Below are 26615 nucleotides of genomic sequence, written 5' to 3'. Positions count from 1 at the left end.
AGTATTTTTCTGCACTATACACAGATCACATGACTCCAACATTGCGGTATAAATGGGACACAGAAAAAAATTGGGGCTGGGAAGGGGTTGAAGCTGAATTCCGTGTCGGCACATTATCCAGAGGGGCGCACAATAACAGAATATTATCAGCAAAATGTCAGTCCTCCTTTATTGCACTCTGAGGACTTTGGGGTACAGAAACCCCCAACATTACATTTCATAAGACTGCCCCTCCCATTCACAGGTTATGATCATGCTGGAGTAAGCTGACATCTAGTGGTGGTTTGGAGCCACTACAGCTTGTTTGCTTCTGTGATTGGTATCTCCCTCTGTGCTCCCCTCCTTTTTAGTGCTAGTTAGTTTGGTCCTCCCCATTTCTCCCCATTTCTCCCCATTTCTCCCTTGCTCCAGCAGTCAGTGTACTTCACACAGAGCTCAGGGAAATCAGATTCTTCTTACAATTGGAAATCAGATTCTGTAGTGGAGAAGTAAACGTGTGTTGGGTTCATCTTCTGTGTCCTATTGAACTGCCTGTGGATGGCGCCGGGTCAGCAGGTGACTCTACCGTAGTCTGGGTCTAAGGAGGAATGTCACTGCAAAAACAGCATTTCAAACAGAACAGCCAAGAAATGTTACTGAAAGCCTGATTTCACTTTTCAGCGGGTGTGTGGTGATTGCAGATTGCGGTTTGGCTCATTAATGGGAGATTTCCTCCGTCAGCTTCGTGGAGATGAGAAGAGAATAAATTACACAAGGCAGGAGGATGAGATCGTCTCCCAGCAGCACCCAGGGCTCCGGACACTGCAGAGCGTGACGTCACTGCATGGATATAAAGAGCCGCAGCAGGAGAGCGGCCGACACAGCTGAAGATATGTGAGTTCTACACAGCACTGCATCACACTGCATGACATCACACTGCATGACATCACACTGACACTACATGACATCACACTGCATGACATCACACTGCATGACATCACACTGACACTGCATGACATCACACTGCATGACATCACACTGACACTGCATGACATCACACTGACACTGCATGACATCACACTGACACTGCATGACATCACACTGCATGACATCACACTGACACTGCATGACATCTCACTGCATGACATCACACTGACACTGCATGACATCACACTGCATGACATCACACTGACACTGCATGACATCACACTGCATGACATCACACTGACACTGCATGACATCACACTGACACTGCATGACATCACACTGCATGACATCACACTGACACTGCATGACATCACACTGCATGACTTCACACTGACACTGCATGACATCACACTGACACTGCATGACATCACACTGACACTACATGACATCACACTGCACTGCATGACTTCACACTGACACTGCATGACATTACACTGACACTGCATGACATCACACTGCATGACATCACACTGACACTACATGACATCACACTGCACTGCATGACTTCACACTGACACTGCATGACATCACACTGCATGACATCACACTGACACTGCATGACATCACACTGACACTGCATGACTTCACACTGACACTGCATGACATCACACTGACACTACATGACATCACACTGCACTGCATGACATCACACTGACACTGCATGACATCACACTGCATGACATCACACTGACACTGCATGACATCACACTGCATGACATCACACTGCATGACATCACACTGACACTGCATGACATCACACTGCATGACATCACACTGACACTGCATGACATCACACTGCATGACATCACACTGACACTACATGACATCACACTGCATGACATCACACTGCATGACTTCACACTGACACTGCATGACATCACACTGCATGACATCACACTGACACTGCATGACATCACACTGCATGACATCACACTGACACTGCATGACATCACACTGACACTGCATGACATCACACTGACACTGCATGACATCACACTGCATGACATTACACTGACACTGCATGACATCACACTGACACTACATGACATCACACTGCACTGCATGACTTCACACTGACACTACATGACATCACACTGCATGACATCACACTGACACTACATGACATCACACTGCATGACATCACACTGCACTGCATGACATCACACTGACACTGCATGACATCACACTGACACTGCATGACATCACACTGCATGACATCACACTGCATGACATCACACTGCATGACATCACACTGACACTACATGACATCACACTGCACTGCATGACATCACACTGACACTACATGACATCACACTGCACTGCATGACATCACACTGACACTGCATGACATCACACTGCATGACATCACACTGACACTGCATGACATCACACTGACACTACATGACATCACACTGCATGACATCACACTGCATGACATCATACTGCATGACATCACACTGCATGACATCATACTGCATGACATCACACTGACACTGCATGACATCACACTGCATGACATCACACTGCATGACATCATACTGCATGACATCACACTGCATGACTTCACACTGACACTACATGACATCACACTGCATGACATCACACTGCATGACATCACACTGACACTACATGACATCACACTGACACTGCATGACATCACACTGACACTGCATGACATCACACTGCATGACATCACACTGACACTACATGACATCACACTGACACTACATGACATCACACTGACACTGCATGACATCACACTGACACTGCATGACATCACACTGACACTGCATGACATCACACTGACACTGCATGACATCACACTGCATGACATCACACTGACACTACATGACATCACACTGCATGACATCACACTGACACTACATGACATCACACTGACACTGCATGACATCACACTGACACTGCATGACATCACACTGCATGACATCACACTGACACTACATGACATCACACTGCATGACATCACACTGACACTGCATGACATCACACTGACACTACATGACATCACACTGACACTGCATGACATCACACTGACACTGCATGACATCACACTGACACTGCATGACATCACACTGCATGACATCACACTGACACTACATGACATCACACTGCATGACATCACACTGACACTGCATGACATCACACTGCATGACATCACACTGACACTGCATGACATCACACTGCATGACATCACACTGACACTGCATGACATCACACTGACACTGCATGACATCACACTGCATGACATCATACTGACACTACATGACATCACACTGCATGACATCACACTGCATGACATCACACTGACACTGCATGACATCACACTGACACTGCATGACATCACACTGCATGACATCACACTGACACTGCATGACATCACACTGCATGACTTCACACTGACACTACATGACATCACACTGACACTGCATGACATCACACTGCATGACATCACACTGCATGACATCACACTGCATGACATCACACTGACACTGCATGACATCACACTGACACTGCATGACATCACACTGACACTGCATGACATCACATGGGGGGGGGGGGGGGTTATTTTCCTGTTGGAGGAAATAGACTTGTGCTTTATGGGGGGATGGGGTCCTGAAGATTCACGGTGGAGAATCTATTTTTTACCTTTTTTGTTAAAACCAACGGATGTCTTTTATTTCTGTGTAAGAAAGCCGGGAATGCTGGGACTTGTAGTGTTACATCATCACTCCTTTATTAGAGGGGACGTTATCCCCCCACACACACAAATCATTGGTTGTCATGACTCCTCCTCCTCTATAGAAATCTACGGAAAGATCTCTGGAAATATTTTACTGACATTTTATGTTACATTGTAGATACAAAGTGTCATTTCTTCAGTGTTGTCACATGAAAAGGCCCCCCCTGTGTACACCCCTCCCCCCCGTGTACCCCCCTCCCCCCCCCCCCCCCCGTGTACACCCCTCCCCCCTGTGTACACTCACTACACAACATTGTAGATACAAAGTGTTATTTCTTCAGTGTTGTCACATGAAAAGACCTCCCCCCCGTGTACACCCCTCCCCCCTGTGTACACCCCTCCCCCCTGTGTACACCCCTCCCCCTATGTACACCCCCCCCCCCCCGTGTACACCCCTCCCCTCCCCCGCCCCGTGTACACCCCCCCCCCCGTGTACACCCCTCCCCCCTGTGTACACCCCTCCCCTCCCCGTGTACACCCCTCCCCTCCCCCGCCCCGTGTACACCCCCCCCCGTGTACACCCCTCCCCCCTGTGTACACTCACTACACAACATTGTAGATACAAAGTGTAATTTCTTCAGTGTTGTCACATGAAAAGACCTCCCCCCTGTGTACGCCCCTCCCCCTGTGTACACCCCTCCCCTCCCCCCCCCTGTGTACACCCCTCCCCCCTGTGTACACCCCTCCCCCCCGTGTACACCCCTCCCCCTGTGTACACCCCTCCCCTCCCCCGCCCCGTGTACACCCCCCCCCCCGTGTACACCCCTCCCCCCTGTGTACACCCCTCCCCCCTGTGTACACCCCCCCCCCTGTGTACACCCCTCCCCTCCCCCCTGTACACTCACTACACAACATTGTAGATACAAAGTGTCATTTCTTCAGTGTTGTCACCTGAAAAGATACAAGACATGAGACTGAGGGGTGTACTTACTTACTGTGTATATTCATAACTAAATGTATGAAAACAGTGTATATATGTATACAGAGGGGGGGGGGATACCGATCGTCTCTCCTGCAGATTGAAATGAAGGGTCTGTAATTCCTCTCATAGGAGTATTTTATATGATAGAGACATAATATCAACCAAAACTCCAGAGAGATCACATGATACAAATGTTATAAATGGAGGAAAATATGTATTTGACCCTCTTAGTAGTTGGGGGAGGTTCCTTAGTAGTTGGGGGAGGCCCATAGTAGTTGGGGGAGGTTCCTTAGTAGTTGGGGGAGGTTCCTTAGTAGTTGGGGGAGGTCCTTAGTAGTTGGGGGAGGTTCCTTAGTAGTTGGGGGAGGTCCCTTAGTAGTTGGGGGAGGTTCCTTAGTAGTTGGGGGAGGCCCTTAGTAGTTGGGGGAGGTTCCTTAGTAGTTGGGAGAGGTCCCTTGGTAGTTGGGGGAGGTTCCTTGGTAGTTGGGGGAGGTTCCTTAGTAGTTGGTGGAGGTTCCTTAGTAGTTGGGGAGGTTCCTTAGTAGTTGGGGGAGGTCCCTTAGTAGTTGGGGGAGGTTCCTTAGTAGTTGGGGGAGGTCCCTTAGTTGTTGGGGGAGGTTCCTTAGTAGTTGAGGGAGGTTCCTCAGTAGTTGGGGGAGGTTCCTTAGTAGTTGGGGGAGGTTCCTTAGTAGTTGGGGGAGGTTCCTTAGTAGTTGGGGGAGGTCCCTTAGTAGTTGGGGGAGGTTCCTTAGTAGTTGGGGGAGGTTCCTTAGTAGTCGAGGGAGGTTCCTTAGTAGTTGGGGGAGGTCCCTTAGTAGTTGGGGGAGGTCCCTTGGTAGTTGGGGGAGGTTCCTTAGTAGTTGGGGGAGGTTCCTCAGTAGTTGGTGGAGGTTCCTTAGTAGTCGAGGGAGGTTCCTTAGTAGTCGGGGGAGGTCCCTTAGTAGTTGGGGGAGGTTCCTTAGTAGTTGGGGGAGGTTCCTTAGTAGTTGGGGAGGTTCCTTAGTAGTTGGGGGAGGTTCCTTAGTAGTTGGGGGAGGTTCCTTAGTAGTTGGGGAGGTTCCTTAGTAGTTGGGGGAGGTTCCTTAGTAGTTGGGGGAGGTTCCTTAGTAGTTGGGGGAGGTTCCTTAGTAGTTGGGGGAGGTTCCTTAGTAGTTGAGGGATGTTCCTCAGTAGTTGGGGGAGGTTCCTCAGTAGTTGGGGGAGGTTCCTCAGTAGTTGGGGGAGGTTCCTTAGTAGTTGAGGGAGGTCCCTTAGTAGTCGGGGGAGGTCCCTTAGTAGTTGGGGGAGGTTCCTTGGTAGTTAGGGGAGGTCCCTTAGTAGTTGGGGGAGGTTCCTTGGTAGTTGGGGGAGGTCCCTTAGTAGTTGGGGGAGGTTCCTTGGTAGTTGGGGGAGGTCCCTTAGTAGTTGGGGGAGGTTCCTTAGTAGTTGGGGGAGGTCCCTTGGTAGTAGTTGGGGAGGTTCCTTAGTAGTTGGGGAGGTCCCTTAGTAGTTGGGGGAGGTTCCTTGGTAGTTGGGGGAGGTCCCTTAGTAGTTGGGGGAGGTTCCTTAGTAGTTGGGGGAGGTCCCTTGGTAGTAGTTGGGGGAGGTTCCTTAGTAGTTGGGGAGGTCCCTTAGTAGTTGGGGAGGTTCCTTAGTAGTTGGGGAGGTCCCTTAGTAGTTGGGGGAGGTTCCTTAGTAGTTGGGGGAGGTTCCTTAGTAGTTGGGGGAGGTCCCTTAGTAGTTGGGGAGGTTCCTTAGTAGTTGGGGGAGGTTCCTTAGTAGTTGGGGGAGGTTCCTTAGTAGTTGGGGAGGTTCCTTAGTAGTTGGGGGAGGTTCCTTAGTAGTTGGGGGAGGTCCTTAGTTGGGAAGCACAGAGGTCAGACGTTCCTTAGTAGTTGGGGGAGGTTCCTTAGTAGTTGGGGGAGGTTCCTTAGTAGTTGGGGAGGTTCCTTAGTAGTTGGGGGAGGTTCCTTAGTAGTTGGGGGAGGTTCCTTGGTAGTTGGGGGAGGTCCTTAGTAGTTGGGGAGGTTCCTTAGTAGTTGGGGGAGGTTCCTTAGTTGGGAAGTCCAGAGGTCAGAGGTTCCTTGTAGTTGGGGGAGGTTCCTTAGTAGTCGGGGGAGGTTCCTTAGTAGTTGGGGGAGGTTCCTTAGTAGTTGGGGGAGGTTCCTTGTTGGGAAGCACAGAGGTCAGACGTTTCTTGTAGTTGGGGGAGGTTCCTTAGTAGTCGGGGGAGGTTCCTTAGTAGTCGGGGGAGGTTCCTTAGTAGTTGGGGGAGGTTCCTTAGTAGTTGGGGGAGGTTCCTTGGTAGTTGGGGGAGGTTCCTTGGTAGTTGGGGGAGGTTCCTTGGTAGTTGGGGGAGGTCCCTTGGTAGTTGGGGGAGGTTCCTTGGTAGTTGGGGGAGGTTCCTTGGTAGTTGGGGGAGGTCCCTTGGTAGTTGGGGAGGGTCCTTAGTAGTTGGGGGAGGTTCCTTGTTGGGAAGCACAGAGGTCAGACGTTTCTTGTAGTTGGGGGAGGTTCCTTAGTAGTCGGGGGAGGTTCCTTAGTAGTTGGGGGAGGTTCCTTAGTAGTTGGGGGAGGTTCCTTGTTGGGAAGCACAGAGGTCAGACGTTTCCTTAGTAGTTGGGGGAGGTTCCTTAGTAGTTGGGGGAGGTTCCTTAGTAGTTGGGGGAGGTTCCTTAGTAGTTGGGGGAGGTTCCTTAGTAGTTGGGGGAGGTTCCTTAGTAGTTGGGGGAGGTTCCTTAGTAGTTGGGGGAGGTTCCTTAGTAGTTGGGGAGGTTCCTTAGTAGTTGGGGAGGTTCCTTAGTAGTTGGGGGAGGTTCCTTAGTAGTTGGGGGAGGTTCCTTAGTAGTTGGGGAGGTTCCTTAGTAGTTGGGGGAGGTTCCTTAGTAGTTGGGGAGGTTCCTTAGTAGTTGGAGGAGGTTCCTTAGTAGTTGGGGGAGGTTCCTTAGTAGTTGGGGGAGGTTCCTTAGTAGTTGGGGAGGTTCCTTAGTAGTTGGGGGAGGTTCCTTAGTAGTTGGGGGAGGTTCCTTAGTAGTTGGGGGAGGTTCCTTAGTAGTTGGGGGAGGTTCCTTAGTAGTTGGGGGAGGTTCCTTAGTAGTTGGGGGAGGTTCCTTAGTAGTTGGGGGAGGTTCCTTGGTAGTTGGGGGAGGTTCCTTGGTAGTTGGGGGAGGTTCCTTGGTAGTTGGGGGAGGTCCCTTGGTAGTTGGGGGAGGTTCCTTGGTAGTTGGGGGAGGTTCCTTGGTAGTTGGGGGAGGTCCCTTGGTAGTTGGGGAGGGTCCTTAGTAGTTGGGGGAGGTTCCTTGTTGGGAAGCACAGAGGTCAGACGTTTCTTGTAGTTGGGGGAGGTTCCTTAGTAGTTGGGGGAGGTTCCTTAGTAGTTGGGGGAGGTTCCTTAGTAGTTGGGGGAGGTTCCTTGTTGGGAAGCACAGAGGTCAGACGTTTCTTGTAGTTGGGGGAGGTTCCTTAGTAGTTGAGGGAGGTCCCTTAGTAGTCGGGGGAGGTCCCTTAGTAGTTGGGGGAGGTTCCTTGGTAGTTAGGGGAGGTCCCTTAGTAGTTGGGGGAGGTTCCTTGGTAGTTGGGGGAGGTCCCTTAGTAGTTGGGGGAGGTTCCTTGGTAGTTGGGGGAGGTCCCTTAGTAGTTGGGGGAGGTTCCTTAGTAGTTGGGGGAGGTCCCTTGGTAGTAGTTGGGGAGGTTCCTTAGTAGTTGGGGAGGTCCCTTAGTAGTTGGGGAGGTTCCTTAGTAGTTGGGGGAGGTCCCTTAGTAGTTGGGGGAGGTCCCTTAGTAGTTGGGGGAGGTCCCTCAGTAGTCGGGGGAGGTCCCTCAGTAGTCGGGGGAGGTTCCTTGTTGGGAAGCACAGAGGTCAGACGTTTCTTGTAGTCTGTGATCAGGTCTCCACACATCTCAGGAGGGATTTTCTCTTCTTTACAGATCTTCTCTAAATCCTGAAAGTGGAGTTTCTACCATAGAAACTTTATTTATTTATTTTTTGCTAAATATCGTTTTTAACCTCTTCAATTTTCACCTCCTTCCATGCCGGGCATTTTCACCCCCTCCCTGCCCAGGCCATTTTTTGTGATTCGGCGCTGCGTCGCTTTAACTGACATTTGCGCGGTCGTGCGATGTGGCTTCCAAACAAAATGTACGTCCTTTTTTCCCCACAAATAGAGATTTCTTTTGGTGGTATTTGATCACCTCTGCGGTTTTTATTTTTTGCGCTATAAACAAATAAAGAGCGACAATTTTGAAAAAAAAATCAAATATTTTTTTACTTTTTGCTGTAATAAATATCTCAATTTAAAAAAAATATATATTTTCCCCTCAGTTTAGGGCGATTCGGATTCTTCTACATATTTTTGTTTAAAAAATCGCAATAAGAGTTTATTGATTGGTTAGGGGACAGTTTTATGGCGTTTTTATTAATAATTTTTTGTACTAGTAATGGCGGCGATCAGCGATTTTTATCATGACTGCGACATTGCGGCGGACACATCGGACCCCTTTGACGCTATTTTGGGACCATTCACATTTATACAGCGATCAGTGCTTCCTCCTGCACATCTGTGGATGACACACACTTGTCACATATCCCCCCCCCCCCACACACACTTGTCACATGTTCCCCCCCCACACACTTGTCACATATCCCCCCCCCACACACACTTGTCACATGTTCCCTCCCCCCACACACTTGTCACATATCCCCCCCCCCCACACACTTGTCACATATCCCCCCCCCCCCACACACTTGTCACATGTTCCCTCCCCCCACACACACTTGTCACATGTTCCCTCCCCCCCCCCACACACTTGTCACATGTTCCCTCCCCCCACACACACTTGTCACATGTTCCCTCCCCCCACACACTTGTCACATGTTCCCTTCCCCCCCTCACATGCTACACACCGTATAGGAGATAAAACACACTTACCTGTCCTCAAGGCCTCCTCAGTGGAGTCATAGCCCTCCACTCCCTCCACTTGCTTCCTCTGAAGACACCGGGCAACCACCTGATCATCAGGAGTGAGCCCAATAGCAGTGGCTGGTCCACCTCCAGTGCCCCTGGCATGCTTCCTCATTGTGCCCACCTTCTCTCTGACCACACAACGCAGGTCATTCATCTTTTTTAAAATGTCCTTGGGGGTCCTTACTAGGGATGTCCCGATACCGAGCATTTCCCAAGTACTTGTACTCAGGGGGAATGGTCCGATACTTCACCCGATACCTGGGCAGTCAGGTATCGGGTGGTGGGGGGAGTTACTAGTCTTCTCTGTGTTGTCTTCTCCCCCTCTGTGCCGCTCTCCCCCCGTGCCGTCTTGTTCCCCCGTGCCGCTCTCCCCCCCGTGCCGTCTTGTTCCCCCGTGCCGCTCTCCCCCCCCGTGCCGTCTTGTTCCCCAGTGCTGCTCTCCCCTTGTGCCGTCTTGTTCCCCCGTGCTGCTCTCCCCCCGTGCTGTCTTGTTCCCCCGTGCCGCTCTCCCCCTGTGCCGTCTTGTTCCCCCGTGCCGCTCTCCCCCCGTGCTGTCTTGTTCCCCCGTGCCGCTCTCCCCCCAGTGCCGTCTTGTTCCCCCGTGCCGCTCTCCCCCCCGTGCCGTCTTGTTCCCCAGTGCCGCTCTCCCCCTGTGCCATCTTGTTCCCCCGTGCTGCTCTCCCCCCGTGCCGTCTTGTTCCCCCGTGCCGCTCTCCCCCCGTGCCGTCTTGTTCCCCCATGCCGCTCTCCCCCCCCCCGTGCTGTCTTGTTCCCCCGTGCCGCTCTCCCCCCCGTGCCGTCTTGTTCCCCCGTGCCGCTCTCCCCCCCGTGCCGTCTTGTTCCCCCGTGCCGCTCTCCCCCCGTGCCGTCTTGTTCCCCCGTGCCGCTCTCCCCCCGTGCCGTCTTGTTTCCCCGTGCCGCTCTCCCCCAGTGCTGTCTTGTTCCCCCGTGCCGCTCTCCCCCTGTGCCATCTTGTTCCCCCGTGCTGTTCTCCCCCCATGCCGTCTTGTTCCCCAGTGCCGCTCTCCCCCCGTGCTGTCTTGTTCCCCCGTGCTGCTCTCCCCCCGTGCTGTCTTCTTCCCCCGTGCCGCTCTCCCCCTGTGCCATCTTGTTCCCCCGTGCTGCTCTCCCCCCGTGCTGTCTTATTCCCCCGTGCTGTTCTCCCCCCATGCCATCTTGTTCCCCCGTGCTGTTCTCCCCCCATGCCGTCTTGTTCCCCAGTGCCGCTCTCCCCCCGTGCTGTCTTGTTCCCCCGTGCTGCTCTCCCCCCGTGCTGTCTTCTTCCCCCGTGCCGCTCTCCCCCCGTGCCGTCTTATTCCCCCGTGCTGTTCTCCCCCCGTGCCGTCTTGTTCCCCAGTGCCGCTCTCCCCCCGTGCCGTCTTATTCCCCCGTGCCGTTCTCCCCCTGTGCTGTCTTGTTCCCCCGTGCCGCTCTCCCCCCGTGCCGTCTTGTTCCCCCGTGCCGCTCTCCCCCGTGCCGTCTTGTTCCCCCGTGCCGCTCTCCCCCCGTGCCGTCTTGTTCCCCCGTGCAGCTCTCCCCCCTCAATCTGTCAGGATGGAGAGCGGAGGTAGGGGCTCCTACCTTTTCCGAATGGACAGAGTCGGTGATCACTGACTCTGTCCATTCACATAACTGAGCATCGTGACCTATGTAACTATGTAACTATGTAACCTGTGTTTACTATGCTTCAGTTTATGAATGGAGAGAAGCTTCTCTCCATTCATAGCTGAGTCTGCTGAGAAAGGGACTGGGGAATCTGTGTCCTTAGTCCCTTTCTGTCTTAAAGGGGAGATGTCAGAGGTCTGTTAAGACCCCCGATATCTCTCCAAAGCCCCCCAACAGGGCTGATTAAGAAAAATGAAAAAAAAAATTGTAATAAATAATTAAAATAATAAAATGTAAATAATCAAAAAAGAAAAAAAAAAAACACACACTGACAATCCACTACCCCCCCCCACTTTAAACAAAAAAAATCACTGTGAAAAAAAAATTGTGTGTAAAAAAAAATAAAAAAAAGTCACATGACATTTATCGGTATTCGGTATCGGCGAGTACTTGAAAAAAAAGTATCGGTACTCGTTGTACTCGGTCTCAAAAAAGTGTTATGGGGACCACCCTAGTCCTTACCTCATTACCAAGGGCATTGACCTGTGTGGTGATCTTCAGCAGGATCTCATCCCTCTTGGCCTTACTGGTTGTGCCAGTCTCTGGCCCATGGAGGCGAGCATCGTACCTCTCCATGGCCGAGATCACAATCGTGTGCCAGTCTCTGGCCCATGGAGGCGAGCATCGTACCTCTCCATGGCCGAGATCACAATCGTGTGCCAGTCTCTGGCCCATGGAGGCGAGCATCGTACCTCTCCATGGCCGAGATCACAATCGTGTGCCAGTCTCTGGCCCATGGAGGCGAGCATCGTACCTCTCCATGGCCGAGATCACAATCGTGTGCCAGTCTCTGGCCCATGGAGGCGAGCATCGTACCTCTCCATGGCCGAGATCACAATCGTGTGCCAGTCTCTGGCCCATGGAGGCGAGCGCCGTACCTCTCCATGGCCGAGATCACAATCGTGTGCCAGTCTCTGGCCCATGGAGGCGAGCATCGTACCTCTCCATGGCCGAGATCACAATCACCTTCTCCTGTGGGGAGAAGTTCTTCTTCCTCTTATCCTTCCTAGACGCTGGAGCGGACATGGCTCAAAGCAAAAGTACACCACAAACAAACAAACGGGTGTACTTTTGCGCTCAACGGGCGCATGTCTGGGCGTATTTATGCCCTGGGCGTAGGCGGTGGGCCGGCGTATCTCAGGGGTTACGCTGGGTGTAGTTGTGAGCATGCGCAGAGGGGTGCGGGACATACGTCACAGCGCATGCGCCGTTCGTTCGACCCTTCATTTGCATGAGGTCACGCTTCATTTAAATGGATCACGCCCACTTCCTTCCTACTTTGAATTACGCCGGCTTACGCCTACGAATGTAGGCCCCTTACACACTAGCGGACCGTTCGTCCGTTTATTACAAGTCCGTTTACGTACTTGTAATGGTTCCCTATGGGATCGCGTCCGTTAGTGGATGGAGCATCCGCTAACATCCGCAACCATCCGCGTCCGTCAGGATCCGCTTTTGTGGACGGAAGAAACCCCTATTTTTCTTCCGTTCGGCGGAACGGATCGGATGCAGACAGACAGACGGTCCGTCTGCATCCGATTCCCCATAGGGGAGAGCGGAGGAGAGACAGGACGGTCTCTGCACTGTGTGCTGGGATCCCCGCTGAGCCGACGGAGACACACGGAGCGGACCCGGAGACGGTCCGCTCCGTGTGAAAGAGGCCTTACATTACGCCGGCACAACGCGGGGAGCATCTGCTCTGAGAATACGGTGCTTGCCTCTCTAAGTTATGTCGGCGTAGCGCATATGAGATGCGCCACGCCGGCATAAAGATGCGCCGATCTCTGTGAATCTGGGCCCATGAGTTAGATGACTCGCGTATAGCGGCTCGATCGCGGATTTCCGATCGTAGGATATATTGGATTATTCTCTCCCTGGCATGTGAAGCCCACAAGCACTATCTTCCGAGTTTAGGTGCAGCTGAGCGACCAGCAGGCACCGCCTATTCTCGCGCATGCGCAGGAGATATGGCTCGCAGCGCTGTACACTTCTGACGTTGCCATCACAACGGGCGTCGGAGGTGCCCGCCCCGTTGCCATGGCAACCAAGATCATCACTCGCATCATTGCATCAATTCCGGATTGGGAATATCGCGATGACGAGCGGCGCCCATCCACACTGGGAATTGTGACACAAATGGCGCCGCTGGAGACGGACATTCCCGCGGGTGGCAGACGCCGGAAACTGGAATATTCCGGTCACCTTTATGGAAAAAATATTTATTTCCTATGACTGTCAGCTCCATCTAGTGTCCATAATGCGGTATTTTCCTGATTCATTCTGTTTTTATCAATGAAGAACATCCGACCCAGAGAAAAGAATAGCCCAGTAACATTCAGGGCAGCCATCCCAAACTTTGGGGCCCCTTACACAGCTTTAGGCAGGGCCCCCCTGGAGCAGAGAACTGGGGCCTTACAGGTGAAATGCAAAAAAATATATGTATTTAAAAAAAAAACGGGAGGGGGCCGGCCGGGCCTGTAAGGGGCCCTAGGGACCATCGGGCCCCTTACAGGTGTAATGCCTGTACCCCCCTGATGGCGGCGCTGGTAACAGAATGAACCAATTTTTAGGAAGGATTTCTTATCACTACACCACTCCTCTGTATTTCCCCCCCCCCCCGGCTCTGTATATTTATTATTTGTATCTTATTACCTCTTCATATCTCACAGGTCCTCCTCCTCCGCGCCAGGCTCCGCCCCCAGCAAGCCCAGCTCTGATGTCTACTCCTATCAGCGGATGGAGCTCACCCAGGCTCAGATAGACGAGGTGATTGGACAATCAGTTAATGACTTTGTAGCTAAACTCTTTAACTGCGAGGAAAATCCTCAGGCGCGCCGCTAAGGGATAGATGATCACACAGGATTGTTACACAGAATCCGACGCGTTTCGTTGTAGTGTGTGTCACATTTCTTCTCCTATACATAGACCCCAATGTAACAATTCCAGAGAACGCTAGAGGGAATTAGCAAAGAAATGTAACCATTGCTGCTACAGGATCCCTGTATATTTCCTAATTCCCTCCAGCGTTCTCTAGGACTGTTACATTGTATCTCTTCTTACTCTGTATTTAAAGTGAATGTAAACCCATCACTCCCCCAGTATAAACCAATGGCACAATATTAATGTATAGATACCTTTCAAATGTCACCCCCTTCAGCAGGAGGAGCCCCGCAAAACTCTGGAATCGGTGGGTGGGTGTCTTTGCCAGAGCTCGGTGGGCGGAGTCGTGATGTCACAAGACTCCCGCCCACCTCTACACTCGGGAAAGGTATCACATGACTTGAGCATGCCCAATCATGCTGAGGTGTGGAGCAGCCAATCGTGGGAGAGCTGGAGAAGAAAGGAGGAGGGGTGTGAAGCTGGAGCGGTCACTCCCTCTCTCTCACGCTTGTTCATGAGATAAAGAAATGAGATGTCCGTCCCGGCAGAGGGGGGGGGGGGGGACACAAACTTATCTGTGTGGAGGAGGATTGCTCAGAGCCGGATTAACTCTTCCTGGGCTCAGATGACATGACATCCTCTACTGTACCCGGTAGAAGTCTTCATTAACTACTTGCCGACCGCCCACCGTCGTTATACGTCATCACTTTAGAGATGAATATCTCGGTAACGGTAGCAGCTGCTGCCACAATCGAGATATTCATCTCTTCTGTGGGCGGCCGTGTTAACGATAATGGCGGTCTCCGCGGCGAATCCGCCGCGAGATCGCCGTTATCGGTGGCGGGAGAGGGGCCCCCCCCCCTCCCGCCGCTGTTCCGCGCCCTCCGCCGCTTACCGGAGCCGTCGGTAGCGGCGGAGGAGATCGCGACCATCCGGATGGTGAGCGGGGACGAGACTGAAGGAAAAATCTCCTTCGCCCGTCCCCATAGCTCCGCTGGGCGGAAGTGACGTCAAAACGTCAGTCCCGCCCAGCGTCTTAAAGAAACATTTTTTTTTTTGTCATTTGAAAAAATGACATTTCCAAATTTTTTTTTTTTTTTTTGCATTTAAGCCTAAATATGAGATCTGAGGTCTTTTTGACCCCAGATCTCATATTTAAGAGGACCTGTCATGCTTTTTTCTATTACAAGGGATGTTTACATTCCTTGTAATAGGAATAAAAGTGATAATTTTTTTTTTTTTTTTTTTTTCAGTGTTAAAAATTGTAAAATAAATAAAAATAAATGCGAAAAGCAAAAAAAAAATGTTTTAAAGCGCCCCGTCCCGACGAGCTCGCGCGTAGAAGCGAACGTATACGCGAGTAGCGCCGACATATGAAAACGGTATTCAAACCACACAAGTGGGTATCGCCGCGATCGTTAGAGCGAGAGCATTAATTTTAGCCCTAGGCCTACTCTGTAACTCAAAAAATGCAACCTGTAGAATTTTTTAAACGTCGCCTATCAAGATTTTTAAGGGTAAAAGTTTGACGCCATGCCACGAGCGGGCGAAATTTTTAAGCGTGACATGTTGGGTATCATTTTACTCGGCGTAACATTATCTTTCACAATATATAAAAAAATTGGGCCAAATTTATTGTTGTCTTATTTTTTCATTTAAAAAAGTGATTTTTTTCAAAAAAAAGTGCGCTTGTAAGACCGCTGCGCAAATACGGTGTGACAAAAAGTATTGCAATGACTTCCATTTTATTCTCTAGGGTGTTAGAAAAAAAAAATATATAATGTTTGGGGGTTTTAAGTAATTTTCTAGCAAAAAAAAATGGTTTTGTCTCGTAAACACCGACTCTGAAAAACAGGCCCGGGGCTAAAGTGGTTAAAAAAAAATCAGGTTTACATTCACTTTAATTCCTATGATCCTCAGCTCCATCTAGTGGCCATAATGCAGTATTTTTTTTAAAGGGCTGTTATTGGAGAAATACCTAAATATGGCCACTAGATGGAGCCGAAGCTGATAGAAGATCATTTTATCACACACAATTATTCCTGGTATGAATGGTGAAGACATCTGACCAGCGGATGTTTTATACGTAGAACTCTATGGAATCCTTCTAGCTGTGAATGGGAAGGCTGCTTGATCTCATTTCGCCCTGCCAGGGGCAGACAGAGCTTTGGAAAGCCCACATTCACCTCTCTTTATACCCCGCCAGGTGCTGAGCATCATGAATACCAACGTGGATAAAGTTTTGGATAAAAATGGGAAAATTTCCCAACTTGAAGCCACAGCTGAGGAACTTCACGCCGGAGCCAAACAGTTCCAGACCAACACCTCGGAGCTGCGGAAGAGACCCCTGTGGAAGAACAGCAAGGTGGGTGTCTTGGGGGATGATCTAGGAGGAGACCCCTGTGGAAGAACGGCAAGGTGGGTGTCATGGGGGATGATCTAGGAGGAGACCCCTGTGGAAGAACGGCAAGGTGGGTGTCATGGGGGATGATCTAGGAGGAGACCCCTGTGGAGGAACAGCAAGGTGGGTGTCATGGGGGATGATCTTGGAGGAGACCGGTGTGGAGGAACAGCAAGGTGGGTGTCATGGGGGATGATCTAGGAGAAGACCCCTGTGGAAGAACGGCAAGGTGGGTGTCATGGGGGATTATCTAGGAGGAGACCCCTGTGGAGGAACAGCAAGGTGGGTGTCATGGGGGATGATCTAGGAGGAGACCCCTGTGGAAGAACAGCAAGGTGGGTGTCATGGGGGATTATCTAGGAGGAGACCCCTGTGGAAGAACAGCAAGGTGGGTGTCATGGGGGAGGATCTAGGAGGAGACCCCTGTGGAGAAACAGCAAGGTGGGTGTCATGGGGGATGATCTAGGAGGAGACCCCTGTGGAGGAACAGCAAGGTGGGTGTCATGGGGGATTATCTAGGAGGAGACCCCTGTGGAAGAATGGCAAGGTGGGTGTCATGGGGGAGGATCTAGGAGAAGACCCCTGTGGAAGAACGGCAAGGTGGGTGTCATGGGGGATTATCTAGGAGGAGACCCCTGTGGAAGAATGGCAAGGTGGGTGTCATGGGGGATGATCTAGGAGGAGACCCCTGTGGAAGAACAGCAAGGTGGGTGTCAGGGGGATGATCTAGGAGGAGACCCCTGTGGAAGAATGGCAAGGTGGGTGTCATGGGGGATGATCTAGGAGGAGACCCCTGTGGAAGAATACCAAGGTGGGTTCCATGGGGATGATCTAGGAGGAGACCCCTGTGGAAGAACAGCAAGGTGGGTGTCATGGGGGGATGATCTAGGAAGAGACCCCTGTGGAGGAACAGCAAGGTGGGTGTCATGGGGGATGATCTAGGAGGAGACCCCTGTGGAAGAACGGCAAGGTGGGTGTCATGGGGGAGGATCTAGGAGGAGACCCCTGTGGAAGAACGGCAAGGTGGGTGTCATGGGGGATGATCTAGGAGGAGACCCCTGTGGAAGAACAGCAAGGTGGGTGTCATGGGGGGATTATCTAGGAGGAGACCCCTGTGGAAGAACAGCAAGGTGGGTGTCATGGGGGAGGATCTAGGAGGAGACCCCTGTGGAGAAACAGCAAGGTGGGTGTCATGGGGGAGGATCTAGGAGGAGACCCCTGTGGAAGAACGGCAAGGTGGGTGCCTTGGGGGATGATCTAGGAAGAGACCCCTGTGGAAGAACAGCAAGGTGGGTGTCATGGGGGAGGATCTAGGAGGAGACCCCTGTGGAAGAACGGCAAGGTGGGTGTCTTGGGGGATGATCTAGGAGGAGACCCCTGTGGAAGAACAGCAAGGTGGGTGTCATGGGGGAGGATCTAGGAGGAGACCCCTGTGGAAGAACGGCAAGGTGGGTGTCTTGGGGGATGATCTAGGAAGAGACCCCTGTGGAAGAACAGCAAGGTGGGTGTCATGGGGGAGGATCTAGGAGGAGACCCCTGTGGAAGAACGGCAAGGTGGGTGTCATGGGGGATGATCTAGGAGGAGACCCCTGTGGAGAAACAGCAAGTTGGGTGTCATGGGGGATGATCCAGGAAGAGACTCCAGTGGAAGAACGGCAAGGTGGGTGTCTTGGGGGAGGATCTAGGAGGAGACCCCTGTGGAGAAACAGCAAGGTGGGTGTCATGGGGGATGATCTAGGAGGAGACCCCTGTGGAAGAACGGCAAGGTGGGTGTCTTGGGGGAGGATCTAGGAGGAGACCCCTGTGGAAGAACAGCAAGGTGGGTGTCATGGGGGGATGATCTTTCTACATTGCTGCATTTCTGACCACCATAACAACTGGTCAGACGTGTTACCTTGGGTGGAGTTTGCTCACAATAGTGCCATCAATGCCGCCTCCCGATTGTCTCCATTTTATGGCGAACTATGGGTTCCAGCCATCCATGTTCCCTGATACATTTGTTCCACAAGGAATTCCTGTGTTAGAGGAACATCTTTGTGAACTCTGTTCCACTTGGGTGCAGGTCCAAGAATCCCTGAAACGCGCCAGTGATAGGTACAGACTGAATGCTGACTGCCTGCCCCTTCCTACCAAGTTGGGGAGAGGGTCTGGCTGCCATCTCATAACCTCCGACTCCGTGTTCCCAACTAAAACTGGCACCGTAGTATATTGGGCCTTTTCGCATTCTCTGTAGGATCGACCCAGTGGCCTCGCTTTAGAGCTTCCATCCAAGATGCGTATTTCGAATGTATTCCATGTCTGCTTATTAAAATCTTTTATGTGCAACTGCTTCAGCACCTCGGTACCACGTCCTCGCCCGGGTCAGGTGGACAACCATGAGAAGTATGAGATACAATCTATCATTGACTCCTGTAGGTTTCGTGGCTGCATATAGTACCTTGTTCGTTGGAGGGGTTTACTGTCCGGAGGAACGCTCTTGGGTCTCATCCTCGGACGTACATGCTCCTGTCCTCCTCAAATGGTTTCCCCCTCAAGCCTGGTGTCCCTCCGAGAGGGAGGGGGCATTGAGGAGTGGGTACTGTCAGGGCTGGGCTTCTAGCAGCTTTTCTCAGTGCTCAGGCTACTCAGCTGTCAGATAATTAGAAATACCTGCCTCATTAGTCCAGCCGACAGCCAGCACCTTTTAGCTGCTTTGTTCATTCCTTTTGTGCCTTCGCCTGATCAACATATCCAGTGTGTCTCTCTCTCTGTGCTGTGTTCCTGTTATGACTTTGGCCGGCTGATGTTTCTTCTGGTTCCTAATCTTTGGCTTCTGACTACGCTGATTCCAGATCGTCTGAGTATCCATTTTTGCTTCCTAACCCTGGCTTATGTTTTGACTACATTCCTGATTTGTACTATTTTGCTGTCAGGTCACCTGTGGCCAGGTGACAAGTGCACCCCGTAGGGGTCAGGGATGCACCACAGGGTGGTGAATCCTATGGCCGACTGCTGCTAGCAGAGACGAAGCGTGAACCTAAGATCACCCAGGGCGCGGAGTCTAAGACCCAGTTTTGTATTCACCAGAGCCCTTGATGGTAGGGATGGTCTTGGCCACAACTGGGTCCAGGTCGCATCCCCGAGATTCCTCAAGTCACACTCCGCAGGGAGAAGGGGGAAGCAGCCAGCAGAACAAACAGTGGTGATGGACAGGCCGAGGTCAGGGCAACAGGCAGACAAGGATAACCGTGGAACATGCAAATAGTCAGGGGCACAGGCAGACAAGGAAGTCGGGGACAAGCCAAACGGTACACGGAAGATGAACGAAGCACTCTGCAACCAGGAACTAGCAATACACTGCAGACAGGAACTAAGCATAGGAACACTGTTGAACAGCACTGCAGACCTGTAGAGCAAAGGTTAATATAGGCTTCCTGGGATGGACTAGGGTGGAGCCATACAGGAAGAGGAAGTGATAAGAAGGGAAACCAGAACAGGATCTGCCTCTAATGAACACATGGAGATCAGGTAGGCAGACAGACTTGATGCATATTCATGACATTTGCGATAACATAAAGGTGCGATTTATTTTTATTTTTTTACCTGTATCTTCTTTTTCTGACAGTGCCAGGGACCATGAACCGGGCAATCTCTGCCACTCCGCCGTGTGAGCACAGCCCTCTCTGGCTGCAATGGTAGAAATTACGTGGGCGGCTGGGGGTGGGCAATAAAAACGAGGGTCAGCTACCTGTTTTTACTGTAGCGCCTGTGTACTTTCATGTCAAATTTAGAGGGGAATGAGAGAGTTATGCCCCGTACACACCATCACTTTATGTGATGAAAAAAAAACGACACTTTCTGTGAAGTAAAAAACGACGTTTTTGAAACTTCAATTTTCAAAGACGAAGTTGCCTACACACCATCGTTTTCTCACAATGATCTTGCAAAGTGAGGTTACGTTCCACCACGTTTTTCCATTGAAGCTTGTTTCTGGGCATGCGTGGATGAAAAAACGTCTTAGAAAACGACGTTTTTTGCTACACACGGTCAATTTCTGTGAAGTAAAAAGTGCACTTTTGAAAAACGACACATAAAATTGAAGCATGCTTCAATTTTTTTTGGTCGTTTTTTACAAGACATAAAACGACGTTTTCCCACACACACGGTCAATTAAAGTGACGTTTTTAAAAACGTCATTTTTTTTCATCACAGAAAGTGATGGTGTGTACGCGGCATTATTTTGCTCTCATTCATGATAATTTGTTAAATTGGGTTTCTGCCCGGCTGGGCTGTTCTGTGGTTTCAAAGATAAGTTTCCATCTTTGGATAGCAGGTGGCGCCATAGGGGCCCAGGCGGTGGCGCCTTCCTGCCAGCAGCCAATCAGAGGAGTTTCTCCCTCGTGGGGCATGCTGGGGGAGGGCACTTCTAGGGCGGACGCCATTTTTGAGGGGTTCGTCTTCGCCAGTTCCTGGTTCCAGTTGCGGCACCCACCTTTAGGGTGTGCGCACATCACGGGCCCCAGCGAGATGGCCTACCAGGCCAGGGCGCACGTGCTACGCCGAGTTCCTGACTCTGGGCCCTCATGGCCCGGAGCAACTAAAGCTGCAAAGGGGCCCCAGTGACTTACTGGGTCCCCACACTTCATGAGGAAGATCCCAAGCGAGTTGTGCTGTTCGGTGGGGAGTCGGTCTGAGGTGAGCCCGGAGGCAGGAGATCCAACAGGGTTTAGACGAACCATCGGGGATCGGGGTGACCGGACACTGAGAGGTGACCCCAACTTAAGAAATCTACCTGAGGGAGATTCAGGCAAAATTGTATCTACTGGGAGGATTCGCTCTATCATCTTCATTCCTGAGTAGAGGGCCTGTGGCAGAGGTTCCACTCCTAATTCATATTCTATTAGAGCCAAGTGGGTGGCAGAGACTTGTTCCTTCTCAGAAGTTTCCAGTGATACTCTGGCTGCCAGGTCGGTGTGAGGGGCCTGTCCGGGTACACTATACCCACTCCGGCTGCCGGGTCGGTGTGAGAGGCCTGCCCGGGTACACTATACCCCCTCCGGCTGCCGGGTCAGTGAGAGAGGCCTGTCCGGGTACACTATACCCCCTCCGGCTGTCAGGTCGGTGTGAGAGGCCTGTCCAGGTACACTATACCCACTCCGGCTGCTGGGTCGGTGTGAGAGGCCTGTCCGGGTACACTATACCCCCTCCGGCTTCCGGGTCGGTGTGAGAGGCCTGCCCGGGTACACTATACCCCCTCCGGCTGCCGGGTCAGTGTGAGAGGCCTGTCCGGGTACACTATACCCCCTCCGGCTGTCAGGTCGGTGTGAGAGGCCTGTCCAGGTACACTATACCCACTCCGGCTGCCGGGTCGGTGTGAGAGGCCTGTCCGGGTACACTAAACCCCGTCCGGCTTCCGGGTCGGTGTGAGGGGCCTGTCCGGGTACACTATACCCACTCCGGCTGCCGGGTCGGTGTGAGAGGCCTGCCCGGGTACACTATACCCCCTCCGGCTGCCGGGTCAGTGTGAGAGGCCTGTCCGGGTACACTATACCCCCTCCGGCTGTCAGGTCGGTGTGAGAGGCCTGTCCAGGTACACTATACCCACTCCGGCTGCCGGGTCGGTGTGAGAGGCCTGTCCGGGTACACTAAACCCCGTCCGGCTTCCGGGTCGGTGTGAGGGGCCTGTCCGGGTACACTATACCCCCTCCGGCTGCCGGGTCAGTGAGAGAGGCCTGTCCGGGTACACTATACCCCCTCCGGCTGCCAGGTCGGTGTGAGAGGCCTGCCCGGGTACACTATACCCACCCCGGCTGGAGGAGCGACGTGAATTAAAGTCCCATTGGAGGCCGGACTGCTTCTGTTATCCATAGGCCTGAATCTGCAAACTCTCCTTTCACCAACCTTTCTCTATCTACTTTGAGTTAATGTTGGGCAAGAAATAAAAGCACAGAAAACGACACTATGCTGTTTGGACATTCCGTTATTGCATCTCATCATCCCTAGACACATCACAGAGGTAACATAATCATGCCGTCCCAATCTAACCAGCGGCTCCTGAGGGGGTAGCGCTACATTACTGAACCAGTCGGCTGTGTGAAAGAGCCCTAAGACAAATGAATAGAGTGGTGGGGAGGTCACTATCATTAGGTGCCCTATGAATGCCCCCCGAATGGACAAAGTGGCAGACTCTCTCTTGATAAACTTGCCCCGCCCCTAAATATCTCAGCAGCCTTATTCCTCAAAAGGAAACAGCAAAATCTGATTGAGTTGTTACCATTTCTCTTTACCTTTCAAAAAACCCGTCCTACAGAGCTCAGTAGCTCCAGCTAAAATAGATTGTCATGTACATGGCTGGAGGCTGAAGTGACGAGAGGGCTCCCTATGGTCCAAGCACCCCTGGAGGTGGTGACAGGAAGTGCATGGGTACCTATAGACCTGTAAACTGGCGATTGCTCCTGGAAGCGTCCATCTGGGCAGTTCTTGGGCAGGTAGGTGAAGACATCAGCAGGTGCCGGCATCCTAACAAAGGAAAACAGGCAGTTAAAGGGTCACTAAAGGAATTTTTTTTTTAGCTAAATAGCTTCCTTTACCTTACTGCAGTCCTGGTTTCATGTCCTCATTGTTCGTTTTTGCTTTGATGTTGCTGTAATTCCTCTCTGTTCTGGACACTTCCTGGTTGCCTGTTTCCTGATAACCACAGTGCTGGGAGATTTCTCACGGTGGTCACTAATCAAGGAGCTGTGTGTAAAACGAAACTGGATTGGTGCTGAGGAGTTTTAGACAAAGTATCACTGCTCTCTATTGGCTGACTGCCCTCTAGTGGCTCTCTGTACATCAGAGAACCAGCAAACAACAGCAAAAACGAAACTACACTGCAGGCACATTATATGATTGTTTTTTTATCTATTTTTAATCATTTTTAAAAGGAATCAGTTAACTATTATGTCTCTATGCCCTGTAAACAGTCATTTCAGCTAAAAAATTTTTTTCCTTTAGTGACCCTTTAACCACTTGACAACTGGGCACTTAAACACCCTTAATAACCAGACCACTTTTCAGCTTTCGGTGCTCTCACATTTTGAATGACAATAACTCAGTCATACAACACTGTAACCAAATGAAATTTTTGTCCTTTTTTTCCCACAAATAGAGCTTTCTTTTGGTGGTATTTGATCACCTCTGCGGTTTTTATTTTTTCCGCTAATAATGAAAAAAGAACGAAAATTTTGTAAAAAAATGATTTTTTTTTCATTTCTATTATAAAATTTTGCAAAAAATTAATTTTTCTTCATAAATTTGGCCTAAAATGTATACTGCTACATATCTTTGGTAAAAAAAAAAAAAAAAATTGGGATATTATTTAGTCTGGGTGAAAGTTATAGGGTCTACAAGCTATGGTACCAATTACTGAAAATTGATCAATTTGATCACACCCGATGTACTGACAGCCTCTTTCGTTTCTTGAGACCCTAACATGCCAGAAAAGTACAAATACCCCCCAAATGACCCCTTTTTGGAAAGAAGACATTCCAAGGTATTTAGAAAGAGGCATGGTGAGTTTTTAGAAGTTGTAATTTTTTCCCACAATTCTTTGCAAAATCAAGATTTTTTTTTTTTTTTTTTTTTTTCACAAAATGTTCATATTCGCCGGTTATTTCTCACACACAGCATATGCATAACACTAATTACACCCCAAAACACATTCTGCTATTCCTCCCGAGTATGCCGATACCAAATGTGTGAGACTTTTACACAGCGTGGCCACATACAGAGGCCCGACATGCAGGGAGCACCATCACATGTGTGAGACTTTTACACAGCCTGGCCACATAGAGAGGCCCAACATGCAGGGAGCACCTTCACATGTGTGAGACTTTTCCACAGCGTGGCCACATACAGAGGCCCAACATGCAGGGAGCACCATCAGGCGTTCTGGAGCACCGAGACCAATTCTGACATTCCTCTCCTACATGGAAAAATCATCATTTATTTGCTAGAAAATTGCATAGAACCCCAAAACATTATATATGCTTTTTTAGCAAAAACCCTAGAGAATACAATGGCGGTCGTTGCAACTTTTTATCGCGCACGTTATTTTCGCAGCAATTGTTCGAATGCGTTTTTTTTGGAAATAAAACGGTTTTGTGCTTTTAAAAAAAAAAAACATTAAAGTTAGCCCAATGTTTTTGCATAATATGAAAGATGAAGTTACGCCGAGTCAATAGATACCCAACATGTCACCCTTCAATATTGCACACGCTTGTGGAATGGCGCCAAACTTCGCTACTTAAAAATCCCCATAGGCGACGCTTTAAATATTTTTACTGGTTACATCTTTTTAGTTGGAGAAGAGCTCTAGGGCCAAAAGTATTGCTCTTGCTCCAACGTTCGCAGCGATACCTCACATGTGTGGTTTGAACACCGTTTTCATATGTGGGCGGGACTTACGTGTGCGGTCGCTTCTGTATACGAGCACGCAGGAACAGGGGCGCTTTAAAAAAAAAAAATATTTTTATTGTTCATTTCACTTTATTTATTTTAGTTTGATACGTTTTTCCCCAAAAATAAATGTTTTGATCACTTTTATTCCTATTACAAGGAATGTAAACATCCCTTGTAATAGGAATATAGCATGACAGGTCCTCTTTACAGTGAGATGTGGGGTCAATAAGACCCCACATCTCACCTCTAGGCTGGGAAGCCTGAAAAAAAAATAAAAAAATAAAACGATCCTGGTTTCGATCGTAGCGGTGAGTCAGAAGAGGCACCAGAGGGAGAAGGGAGGGGAGACGTCCCCTTTCGCCTCCCGTAAGAACGATCAAGAGGCGGAACAGCCGACATGATTGTTCTTACGGTGTAGGGAATCGCCGGCTGAAAAAAATGATATCTGAATGATGCCTGTAGCTGCAGGCATCATTTAGATATCCCTGCACAAAGTCAAGGACGTCATGACGGCCGGCGGGCGGGAAGTGGTTAAAACGCATTTTTTTCCCAGAGTATTTTCTGGGTACTGCAGAGTATTAGCCGGGGTATTGCAGAGTATTGGTGTTGGGGTATTGCAGAGTATTGGTGCGGGGGTATTGCCGAGTATTGGTGCGGGGGTATTGCAGAGTATTGGTGCGGGGGTATTGCAGAGTATTGGTGCGGGGGTATTGCAGAGTATTGGTGCGGGGGTATTGCAGAGTATTGGTGCGGGGGTATTGCAGAGTATTGGTGCGGGGGTATTGCCGAGTATTGGTGCGGGGGTATTGCAGAGTATTGGTGCGGGGGTATTGCAGAGTATTGGTGTTGGGGTATTGCAGAGTATTGGTGTTGGGGTATTGCAGAGTATTGGTGCGGGGGTATTGCAGAGTATTGGTGCGGGGGTATTGCAGAGTATTGGTGCGGGGGTATTGCAGAGTAATTGCGCAGAGTAATTGTGCAGGGGTATTGCAGAGTATTGCCGGGGAGCAATGCAGAGTATTGCCGGGAGCAATGCAGAGTATTGCCGGGGAGCAATGCAGAGTATTGCTGGGGAGCAATGCAGAGTATTGCCGGGGAGCAATGCAGAGTATTGCCGGGGAGCAATGCAGAGTATTGCCGGGGAGTAATGCAGAGTATTGCGCAGGGGGGTATGCAGAGTATTGCGCAGGGGGGTATGCAGAGTATTGCGCAGGGGGTGGTATGCAGAGTATTGCGCAGGGGGTGGTATGCAGAGTATTGCGCAGGGGGTGGTATGCAGAGTATTGCGCAGGGGGTGGTATGCAGAGTATTGCGCAGGGGGGGTATGCAGAGTATTTCGCAGGGGGGTATGCAGAGTATTTCGCAGGGGGGTATGCAGAGTATTGCGCAGGGGGGTATGCAGAGTATTGCGAAGGGGAGGTATGCAGAGTATTGCGCAGGGGGGGTATGCAGAGTATTTCGCAGGTGGGGGGTATGCAGAGTATTTCGCAGGTGGGGGGTATGCAGAGTATTTCGTAGGGGGGGGTATGCAGAGTATTGCGCAGGGGGGGTATGCAGAGTATTGCGCAGGGGGGGTATGCAGAGTATTGCGCAGGGGGGGTATGCAGAGTATTGCGCAGGGGGGGTATGCAGAGTATTGCGCAGGGGGGTATGCAG

The 26615-nt window shown here is 50.8% G+C and overlaps 1 protein-coding gene across 1 annotated transcript in view; it reads left to right on the top strand.

The window, feature by feature from the left end:
* The first annotated feature begins 407 nt into the window (after nucleotides 1–407).
* The window catches only part of LOC120922625 (vesicle-associated membrane protein 2-like), a 42966-nt gene continuing 16758 nt past the window's right edge, over nucleotides 408–26615 (top strand). The window contains exons 1-3 of the mRNA XM_040334712.1: nucleotides 408–873; nucleotides 13927–14023; nucleotides 16344–16502. Of these exons, the coding sequence (XP_040190646.1) occupies nucleotides 824–873; nucleotides 13927–14023; nucleotides 16344–16502 (306 nt within the window). The 5' untranslated portion in view covers nucleotides 408–823. The remainder of the gene's footprint in view (nucleotides 874–13926; nucleotides 14024–16343; nucleotides 16503–26615) is intronic.

This window comes from Rana temporaria, unplaced genomic scaffold (assembly GCF_905171775.1).
Source record: "Rana temporaria unplaced genomic scaffold, aRanTem1.1, whole genome shotgun sequence".
NCBI lineage: Eukaryota > Metazoa > Chordata > Amphibia > Anura > Ranidae > Rana > Rana temporaria.
Note: the sequence above shows the minus strand (reverse complement) of the source record. Positions and strands in the feature narration are given on the sequence as shown.